We start from the raw sequence: 11,116 nt of genomic DNA, 5'->3' as shown, positions 1-11,116 counted from the left end.
ATGAAGAGGTTAACTGCTGAAAGAAATCAATGAACGTGAATGTCCAGCACCGAAATAAACTCATTTTCAATTTTATGATGCAGAAAACATTTTCATGTACATGTCTAATTACATATGTTTGAACATTTTAATATATAGAAAATAGAAAAAAAATATCTTTGAAACAGAACAAAGAGCCCTGTGTTTCCCCCTCCCTCTCTCCATCACATGAGCAAAACAGGAATATATACACAAACTGAAGCTTCATAAATTAGTAGTTCTTGAAGCGATGTGAGCATGCTATTCCACCAAAAAAAAAAGAAAAGCAGAAAATAACTAATTCTGAAAAACCATTCAGGGCCAGAGTAGCCCTGATGCACAATAAACAGAAGTGTTACAGTGCCACTATCCAATGCACACCTATATGACCAGTACCAATCAGCTTTTCAGCTTGTTCCTAAAGTTTTAATTATGCTCATGAAAAGCCTCAGCGTATGGCGAGTACTGATATGGAAATGAGGTGCTCCTACACTGTCCTGCCTTTCTGAATTTTGACATCTAGCACTTCAAGAATCCCACTACTGAGAACTGAGCTGGCTGGTTATGTCTGAACGGAACAGAAACAACAAGTACATGATGCCAACAAAGCTGTCAGCCCCAGCACCAGACTCATTTCACAGCAGTAATCTTCCCCCATTAGCTGCTTAAGCACCATGGCTCATGAGCTCATCCAGTTTCTCTACAGAATAATTTCTGGTCCAAAAATGGTTGCTTTTGCAATTTCTACCAACTTAGAAGAATGAAGAGTTTTAAAAGTGAGCATTAGAACACAAATAATCAGACATCTCTCATACTTACCAATCTATCAATTCAGTAATTTTCCTTAAAGAATCTAGGAAAACATCACAATGCACTGAATATGCGGAGTTTCTCCCCTAAACAGGGATTTTACTCACCCATAGCCAGGGTCCACAGCTGCCTTGACAATTTTGAAAGGCATGTCCAGTTTGATGTACACGTATCATTTTCAGAGACAGACAGCATTTAAAACATCACATTTTCACCCTCTACCTCACAAACATTAAACTCCATGACAACTTACCAAGTGAACATGCAGGCTTTCTAATAATATTGAGTAAAAGTTAACAAAGGCTATTTTTCCAATGTGGAAACAATTCAGATTTATATCTGATTTTAATTTTCCGCAAGATCTTTAACTAAGGATGGACAAAGTATTCACAACTTGAATCATCCTTCCAGTGAGGATCCTGGCTTCCTAAAAGTTATCCCTGCCCCCCCCCCCCCCCCCCCCCCCCAATAGTTCTTAATTACTAATTTCATAGTACCCAGCCATTCTGTAAATCAGTTATTCTTACCACTACTGAAGTGGCAGTTTTGAGCTTGTTACAGGACAGAGAAGCTAAACACAAGAGAACCTCTGTGCCACAGCAGCTGATCTGTAAAATGGTCGTCCAGGAGGGTAAAAATGGGAGCAAAAACCACAGAAGAACAAAAAGCATATTCATATTCACTGGTGCCATGGAAAATATTTTACATAGCATTTTCCTGTCATTTAAAGTGGTGTCTAAAATGTGTAGGATGACAACGTCAATTGTATTTGCTAAAAACAAAGAGTTTAACTTGTTCTATACAGTTCATCTATTCAGGCTACCTTTAAGTTATAAAATCAATCTCTATAGGGCAGCTCTGGTACCTGGACAACAAAAGATATATTTTTTTTTAATCAGAGGACTTAAATGCTCAGTGCTGACAAGATTAAATACTATAGAACTAGTTCAAACAGAAGACAAATAACCATTAGCTTAACCTCCTCCCATACTAAAACTATAAGATCAGCAACAGAGGAACAATTTTAAGGCAATACAAGGCAGCTCCCAACTGTTGGCTTCCAAATTCAAGTTGAAAATCTTTAAAAGAAAGCATGTACAACAGGTTTCAAGTCTCCTTCCCAGATAAATTGTTAACTCTCAGTTCTTTCATCCATGCCTTCATCATCTTCTTCCTCCTCCGGCTTTTTGTCCACCTCCGAAGTGTCTGAGGACTCGTGTAAAACCACGTATTCCCTGCTGCTGAAACCAAACTTCAGCACATCCTTCTCTTTCAGTTCGTAGTAGCGCTGGGGCTCAATGCGCTGGTTGTTTAGATAAGTGCCATTACCAGACCCCAGGTCGATGATGTATGGCTTCACTCGCCGGCCAGTGGTGCCGTCAGCACGGCTGTACTCGACAAGCCTCAAGAAAGAAACATAAGAAAATCAAAAGACACAAGGTTTGCAAATTAGGAATCTGAAGACTGGGATAATAAATTTGTGTGTTGTTCTCATCTAGTTATGTCCTGCATTTCTGTAAGCCCTTTGCTGGAAAATCAGAGTGCTTTATGGTGTGCTGCACAGATATCTTTCTGTAAAACATCAAGGACTGCCTGATCCCAATTTTACCACTCTCCAGTGTCCCTTTAAATCATTTTGCTACAAAAGACAAAAGGTATGGAATACCTTAGCAAATCACTTGAATAATTTTTATACCGAGCAAAACTTGTCAAGGTACGACTTTATTCCTTTCCTCGGGTTTCTTATTTCAATAAAATGGTACTTATATCTCCAGCCCATATTGGTCAAAAGGAAAGCTATCTACCTTCAAATCCATTATGAAGTAAAAAAAAATTGCATTTTCTCAGTTTATCAAACAATTCAAGTCAGAACCAATCAGAATGAACAGTTTAACCAATCAGGAAAAGGCCTAGAACATATTGTCTTATTAGGGAAATGCTCAGAATAATAAAGGTCCCTCAAATATACCTCTCTCAGACTCAGTCCTCAGGATCAGCAAAAGATACAAATTAGCCTTGTGGAGAACCCAATCTGGTTGAGTAACCTAAAGATCAAGTTAGTGAAGCCTTCAATTCTAGTCCAAATCCCAGAATCCACTCTACCTAAACCTGCACTTTTCATCAGCATTAGTGCAGCCTCATCCTATGTTATGATGCAATATAATATTTTTTGCACAGGAAACCACCTTATAAAAAATTCCAATGGTTCTCACTGTGTGGTAACCAATTTTCCTTTGGTTTTTTTTTTAGCACCCAGTCCTCATTTCCCTTTCACATCCTATCCCCTACAGATGCACCAAAAGTGACACTCACCGATACTGTAACACGGCATGTTGCTTGGAACATGACGGATGATCAATGGGGATGTCTGCAATTCTTCGCTGCCTGCCTAGGAGATAGGCACTTTGCCTATGGATGTACATGACTGGCAGAACCTCGTCGTTCTTGAAGGGGTACAAACGCCATCGCTTTTTTGGAATGCGAGCTTCTGGAGGTTCACTGTATTTGATCACTACCCCTCGAAAGGTGTTGGTGTCTTCTAACAGAGCACCGGACAGTTCAAAGTTTGGGAGCTCTTTCTCCTTGGCGCTAGTGGTGGAGCTCTCAAATTCCTGATTCTCATCGTTGTTGTTGTTCATCTCATTCCTTTGGCGCCTCTCCTGTCTCCTCTCATTGTAGAACTCCCTTTCTTCTCGCTGCTCCTGCAGATTCCGAGTCTCCCTATCCCTGCTTCTCTCCTGACCTCCATGCCTTTGGTTAGGGTGCCTCCCTCTGTTTGATTCTTCTCTATGCCTCTCTCTTCTGTGTTCTTGTTGGGACCCATTCCTGTGCTGTCGTTCCTCATGCCTAATATGTGAATACTCTTCCCTTTCCTGTAAAAACAAATAATACGTTTGCACAACATTGCTGTTTGCAAGTAACATACGGGATTCTTACACGTGCTATATTCTCCCCAATACAACTTCATTGGCACTACAATATCTTTGGTCCTTGCCTTGTCTTCATAGCACTAGCATACTAATTTCTCAGCTTATACATGCGTGCTCAAACATATCTCCCCTTCCAAAATCAGGGTATGTTTACTTTTAAAAGGAAAACTGGTTCTTACCTGCTCAATTTTTGTTCCTGGACTGATCAGTCCAGACTCCTGGGTTTTGCCTCCCTTCCAGCAGATGGAGACAAAGTTTCATACCCACCCCCACATAACCTGGTGTGCCACCTGCAGTCACTCAACTCAGTATTACTAAGTACCCAAGCTAAGACAGCAAAAACGTTTAATAAAACTAATGAAGTAATATCCCCCAAAATGAGCAGAGGAAAGAGAAAAACTTATAATGGATAAATCTATCCAATTTCGGAACTTTAATTGTAAGGACTAACAAACCTGTGCCATTCTTCAGAATCATTACAATAACAGATCGAGCGGACTCTCCAAATCTCCTCTCCACCACCGGGCGGGACTCTGGACTGATCTGTGGTACTACAGGAACGAAAATTAGCAGGTAAGAACCAATTTCCCTTTCTGTACGTACCCAGATCAGTCCAGACTCCTGGGATGTACCAAAGCTTCCTTAACCAGGGTGGGACTGTGAGAGTCACTGAAACTCCCAACGTCCGGGGCCTGGACCTCCAACTGACAGCATCTGACAAAGGTATGCAAAGCCCAGCAAATCTCTTGTGGCAAAACCAGCTGACATTCTGCCCAGGAGGCTGCCTGAGACCCGGTAGAATGAGCATAGGTCGACAGCAACAGATGCATGTGGAACCAATGGCCTCCTTCAACCAACGCAAATCGTAGCCTTTGATGCCTTCTGACCCTTTTTTGCACCACTCCATAGCACAAAAAAAGTGATCTGATACTCTGAAACTGTTAGTGACCTCTAGATACCGTATCAACGCCCTTCTGACATCCAAACCTCTTAATTCGTTTGCATGAGGTGCACCAACCTCCAGATCTGGGAAAGATGGAAGCTCCACTGCCTGACTTAAGTGGAATGCCAAAACCACCTTCAGCAGAAAAGACGGAACCGTCCGCAAGATGAACCCGGAATCCGAAATCTGCAAAAAAAAGGCTCCCTACGTGACAAGGCTTGAAGATCTAATACCCTTCTAGCTGAACAATTCACCACAAGAAAACCACCTTCAAAGTGAGATCTTTTATGGTAGCCCTTTTAAGAGGCTCAAACAGTGCCGGCACACATACCCTTGAGGACCAAGTTAAGGCTCCAAGAAGGGCACACCTTATTAACCGGAAGGCGCAAATGCTTCGCCCCTCAGAGGAAGCATACCATATCCGGATATGCAGCTAGGATTGTTCCATGAACCTTGCCTCGAAAACAGCTCAGGGCCGACACCTGCATGCTCAAGGAGCAGTAGGACAAACCTTTCGTCATGCCTCTCTGCGAAAATGCCAGAATCTGCGCCACCAATGCTCGACAAGGATCAATCCCTTGCTCTGTACACTAAAACTCAAAGATCCTCCAAACCCTGACATATGCCAAGGATGTGGAAGTCTTTTGAGCCTGCAACAGAGTAGAAATAACATCCTCAGGATATCCTCTCTTCCTTAAGCATCTCCTCTCAAAAGCCAAGCCGCTAGAACTGAAAATATGGGACCCTGCCATAGCAGCGTCTCAATGGGCCGTCCACTGCTAGATTGATCAAATCTGCAAACCAAGGTCTCCGTGGCCACCCTGGAGTCACTAGAATTACATTTCCTGGATAGATCTCTATTCTCCTCATAATCTTGCCCACCAGATGCCATGGTGGAAATACATAGATCAGGATGACATGCGGCTAAGGAAGAACCAGGGCATCGATCCCTTCCACTCCGTGCTCTCTTCTGCGACTGAAAAAGCATGGTGCCTTGGCATTCCACTGAATTGCCATTAGATCCGTATGAGGTATGCCCCATCTGCAAGAAATGAGGCACATTGCTTTCTCCGGTAGCTTCCATTCTCAGAGATCCAATTGTCTGCTGCGAAAATCTGCTTGTACATTATCAGACCCCACCAAATGAGAAGCGGCTATCAAGGCCAGATGCTGCTCAGCCCAACGCATCAGCATCTCCACTTTCTGAGCCACTGCTCGACTCTTGGTACCACCCTGGCGGTTGATGTAGGTCACAGTCACACTGTCTGACAGGATTCTGACTGGATGTTGGCATAAAAGAGGTAGAAACTCCTGCAGAGCTAACTGCATCACCCTTGTCTCTAAGCAATTGATGGACCAGGACATTTCTTCTGCCGACCATTGGCCTTGCACTAACTGGGACTGGCACACGGCTCCCCAACTGGATAGACTGGCGTCGGTAGTCACCACCATCCACTGTGGAAGCTAAAGGTCCACCCTGCGGCACAAATGGTTCCGACCAAACCACCACGAAAGACTGGGCCTGGCTGACTCTGTAAGCGGCTGGGGAAGATGAAACTGCTCTGACATTAGATCCCACCGGGATAGCAACGCCTTCTGTAGAGGTCTCGTATGAGCAAATGCCCAAGGAACCAGTTCCAAGGTAGATGTTATGGAGCTGAGTACCTGCAAGTAATCCCAAGCCCTGGGCACTTAGGCCTCAGATAGATTTAGAACTTGAGACTGCAACTTGACAATATGCTCCTCCGGGAGAAACACCTTCCCCACTCGGGTATCAAAGCACGCGCCCAAAACCTCCAGGACCTGCAAGGGAGAGAGATGGCTCTTGGACAAATTCACTATCCAAACCAAGCAGTGCAACAACACCTCCACCGCCTGCCTGCAAAGGTCCTCTGACTTTGCTCAAATGAGTCAGTCGTCCAGATATGGGTGAACCAGCACGGCCTCCTTTCGGAGGGCTGCTGCCACCACCATCACCTTGGTGAAGGTCTTCAGAGCCGTCGCCAAACCGAATGGAAGGCCGCAAAATTGTAAATGCCTCCCGAGGATCATGAACCAGAGAAACCTTTGATGATCCGGACGGATGCCTATGGGCAGGTACGCCATTAGAAACAAAGAAGCCAAGAACGCTCCGCACCGCTGCGATGACTGACCGCAGAGTCTCCATTCAAAACCAGGGAACTCAGAGCTACGTTAACTTTTGTCAAGTCCAGAACTGGACAAAATGTTCTGTCCTTTTTTGGGAACACAAAATAAATGAAATGTCCCATCCCATGCTCTTCCTGGGGGATGAGAACAATGGATCCCAGCATTCACAGATGTCAGATGGTCTGTTGTACGACCAGCTTCTTTTCCACAGAGGCAGAAGGAGATACCATGAACAGGCTTCTTAGTGGCAGAGCAAATTCTAAAGCTCAGAACCCACTGGTCCGACATGATCTTGGCCCACGTAAAATTGAGTCAAGCAATCCCCGATGACTGGGACTGAGGAGTGGGCCGGCCTCATAGCGCAGGCTTGGCTCCATCACTACCATGGCTGGAGCCCTCTCTGCTTGCCCTACGGCCTCAAAATGAATAGTTCCAGGACTGCGATCTCCCCGAGGTCTGCCTCTGGACAGTGCCTGGTGCTCTGCCTTGTCGGAAATGTCTTTGCCCCTGAAACAGAGAGCACGCCGGAAAAAACCCTTTGGGCTTTTTCTCCAATAGCTTATGTAATTTATCATCTCCCAGATGCTTTATCAGCTGCTCCAAGTCTTCTCTGAAAAGATGCTTGCCCTTGAAAAGTAAGGCTCCAAGCTGAACCTTCAACAAAATAGCCACTGACCAGTTTCTTAACCAAAGAAGCCTCTTGGCTGAAACCTCCGACATCATCGTTCTGGAAGAAGTGCGGATGAGGTCAATAATGCATCGGCCCCTTAAGTGACCACAGCCTCCAAGCGCTCCGCCTGTTAGACTCTCGAGGGTGACAAAGCTTTATCATCTTGTAACTGCTGCACCCATCGGAGCCCAGCCCAAAGCATAACACTGCCGCACACTGCCATACGGAAGGCAAGAGCAGACATGTCAAAGATCTTAAGGTGCATCTCGAGTTTCCTGTCCTGCAAATCTTTCAAAGCTGCTGCGCCAGCCACTGGAATGGTGGTCCTTTTCGTAACTGTCGAGAGAGAGGCATCCACTGTCTGAACCCTTAAGAGCTCCAGAGTGCCTTCGGGCAAAGGATAAAGCTTATCCATGGCTCTGCTAACCTCAAGGCCAGTCTCTGGAGTATTCCACTCCCTTACCACTGTTTAACCGACTTATAAAAAGGGAAGGTCTTGGCTGGACCCCGTAAGCCAGCCATGACTGGATCCACTGCCTCCTGGCAACCGTTATCCCTAACTCCACCAGGACATGCGGGATCAGAGGTACCACCTCTTCCTTTTGAAACAGGTGAACAACCTTGGGATAATCCTCTTCCATCATTGGGATCGTATCAGAGTCCTTGTCCGAATTCTGCGCATTCCAGGAAGGATCAGTGTTGGGAGGGCCATCCTCAGACAGCAACCCACAATCAGACTCCTTGAAGGAACCATCATCGGTGGCCCCTGGCGCAGCTTGGACCAAGGACTCTCCGAATCCTAGGGCCCCATCACGGACGGAGCTTCTGACGCCCTCCACTTGAGAGAGTACCGCCCCGCGGCTTCTCGGGCCAAAAAAGCTTCGTGCATCAAAAGAATGAACTCCGGCAAGAAAGGCGAGGAACCATGAGAATCTTTCTCCAGAAGATCTTGACCCTCCCCCGACTGCCCCCCTCCGGCCCCCTTGGGGCTGAAAACCGCTGGAGAAAGCGTTGGAGGGCGATCCCCTCCCCTCTGCATCCAGAGCAGCCATGAAAGTTTTCAATTTGGCCACTGTTCCCACGCTCAGCAGAAGCAGATTGTCTGCCTCCCCCATCGCAGCGCCTTCAAGACGCTGCTGCAGTCGTCCCCCCCCCCCCCCCAATGTACCCTCCCCGCCAGAGAGGCATCAGGAACAGCAGCCGGCCCTAGAGAGACATGACCTATAATCTCCACACGCGGTGCATTGGCACCCGCGCAGCGTGGCTCGGCCCGACCCCCAACTGCACGGCCTATGCCCAGAGAGGAGAAGGCACTGGGAGAGCCGCTAAACGGATGCCCCTTGCTCGGCTTACCTTACTTTGCCACCGCCAACAGGGAGACAGAAAGAAAACAAATGCACTCTCTCCTTTTTGTTTTTTTTTAAACTTCAAAGCTTTTTCTCTTTTTTTAAACTTTATGAAAGAGACAATTTGTAAACTTCCCAGTTTTGAAGGGTGGCAGAGGCTTCTCCCAGTCCTGCTGGATGTGAGGGTACTGGACCACCAGCTTTCACCTTCAGTGTGATTCAGTGAGCAATCAAGGGTCCCAACCCCTGCTCGTCCACCTCTACAACCAGGAGGGATGGTCCCACCAGGACCTGCCAACCTCCTGGAAGGAAAATTTCCTTCCTTTCCTATCTTTTTTTTTTCCAGGTGCAGAACTGCAGGTTTTGTACCTCCTTCATCTGCTGGAGACAGAGAAATACTGAGGGACTGCAGGTGGTACACCAGGTTTTGTGGCGCTGCCTGCAAAATTTTCAATCTCCATCTGTCTGGCCTGACCTGGGTACAAACAGGGAAACCCATTTAGATAGTTACCTGATAACCAGACACACAAGGTACCTGTTTCACTTTGACCATGATGTGAGGAGGACTTCTACTCCTGCTTTCACTATTTCTTTTATATCTGGGAGATTTATTTCTTTTTACAGAAGACTTGTTCTTTCTTTTTGCTGGTGATCTAAAAATTAAAAAAAAAAGCAACAAACAAAAAAATATTTACAAAACTGTTTACTCTTCTTCAAGCTTTTCTCTATACACTGATTTTCCAGGGCTTATTGGTGTTGACAGAGTACCAAAAGGCTCATGAGATTTAGTAGAAACCAAAAATAAATTAGCCATAGATGCTATTCAATGTGAGCTTCTGAGACCTCCCCTTTTTTCAAAATGACATCTATAAAATGGGCACATAAGAAGTGCCATTCTAAGTCAGACTAAGGGTTCTTCGAGCCTAGCATACTGTTTCCAACAGTGGTCAAACTAGATCACCAGGAATTACCTAGCAGATCCAAGTCCTTGTTCACTCCCAGAAATAAGCAGTGGTTTTCCCTAGTCTACCATACTAATAACCATTTATGGGCTTTTCTCCAGGAATGTGTCAATCCCACTATGCTAAAGAAACATAGCAGAAAGAGACCATATGGCCCATGTATTCTGCACATACATCCAATTTATTTCGGCCCTTACAATTATCGCTCCCTCAGAGATTCCCTGCATTTATCCCAGGTTTTCTTGAATTCAGATACTGTTTTTGTTTCCACCATCTCCACTGGGAAGCTGTTTCATGCATCCACTGCCTTTCTGAAAAGAAATATTTCCTAAGATTACTCCTGTGTCTACCTCATTTTACCCTCATCCCATGAGTCCTGTGCATGGAAACCTAGTTGTTTAAATGTCTCTATCATATATCCCCTTTCCTCTAGGGAACAGGTATGTAGATCTTAAAGTCAATCCCTATATGCTTTAGAATGAAGAACACTGATCATTTTAGTAGCCTCCCTCTGGACCAACTCCTTCCTGTTTATACACTTTTGAAGCTGCAGTCTCCAGCACTGTACACAGTGTTCCAAGTGAGGTCTCACCAGAGGAAATATCACCTCCCTTTTTCTGCTGACCAGTTCTCTTCCTATGCAAGCAAGCATTTTCCTGGCTTTTGCTTTATCTACCTGTTTGGCCACTTTAAGATCTCCGAATACAATCACTTTCAGATCCCCCCCCCCCCATCTTCTCCCCTCTTCAAAAAATGGTCTGCGACCCCACCCCTACCAAAAGGCGGATTAGAAGACCCCCCCAGGTTGTCAAACACCCACCCTCCCTCCTTCCTTTATTACTGGTATCACGAGTCGTGAGGCCCAGATTTGAATTGATAAGAGGAGCGCGTTTGCCGGTCCCTGCGACGGCGCGGGAGGTGGAACAGGTCTCCGCGGCAGCACCGGGGGTGGGATGTGTCTCTGAGGCCCGTACCCGCTGCTCCTCTTCCTGCGGGGCTCCGGGGACTCCGAGCGCTGAGGCCGGGCAGGGTTCATCCGCTCCACCTTCACGGCCACGCTGGCTCGCGGGGGGGACTCCGATTCCCTCCGCCGCTTCTTTCTCTTCTTCGCTTTCCGCTCGCCCTTCAGCTCCTTCATGGCCGGGACCGGGGCGGCACCTAACCGGAGGAAAGAAGGAAAAGGAAACGCGCAGCAGGAAGCAGGGAGGAAGAGAGAGAGAGGGGGGACGCGTATGGCGTCACTTCCGCCGCCAACACCCGGAAGCACAATGCAATTCCTCTCGTACGCT

General features: G+C 46.3%; 1 protein-coding gene across 2 annotated transcripts; it reads right to left on the bottom strand.

Annotated features, from left to right (window-relative positions):
* Positions 1-49: 49 nt before the first annotated feature.
* SNIP1 (Smad nuclear interacting protein 1) lies at positions 50-11,102 on the bottom strand. Of its 2 annotated transcripts, none has more exons than XM_029571659.1 (4): positions 10,802-11,102; positions 9,377-9,518; positions 3,142-3,701; positions 50-2,231 (listed from the first exon to the last, which is right to left on the bottom strand). In XM_029571659.1, the coding sequence occupies exons 1-4, from the start codon at positions 10,963-10,965 to the stop codon at positions 1,961-1,963; spliced, it is 1,137 nt and encodes a 378-aa protein (XP_029427519.1). In that variant the 5' UTR covers positions 10,966-11,102; the 3' UTR covers positions 50-1,960. The 2 variants fall into 2 exon arrangements, with proteins under 2 accessions (XP_029427519.1, XP_029427520.1); XM_029571660.1 differs by having other exon boundaries at positions 9,401-9,518.
* Positions 11,103-11,116: the final 14 nt, after the last annotated feature.

The sequence above is a fragment of the Rhinatrema bivittatum genome, chromosome 11 (genome assembly GCF_901001135.1).
Source record: "Rhinatrema bivittatum chromosome 11, aRhiBiv1.1, whole genome shotgun sequence".
Lineage (NCBI taxonomy): Eukaryota > Metazoa > Chordata > Amphibia > Gymnophiona > Rhinatrematidae > Rhinatrema > Rhinatrema bivittatum.
Note: the sequence above shows the minus strand (reverse complement) of the source record. Positions and strands in the feature narration are given on the sequence as shown.

Coding starts and splice junctions, on each gene's coding strand:
- SNIP1 (XM_029571659.1), bottom strand. CDS start 10,965: ATGAAGGAGCTGAAGGGCGAGCGGAAAGCGAAGAAGAGAAAGAAGCGG. Junction 9,519..10,801: donor CGCAGGAAGAGGAGCAGCGG/GTACGGGCCTCA, acceptor TTTAATTTTTAG/ATCACCAGCAAAAAGAAAGA. Junction 3,702..9,376: donor CTTGTGTGTCTGGTTATCAG/GTAACTATCTAA, acceptor TTGTTTTTACAG/GAAAGGGAAGAGTATTCACA.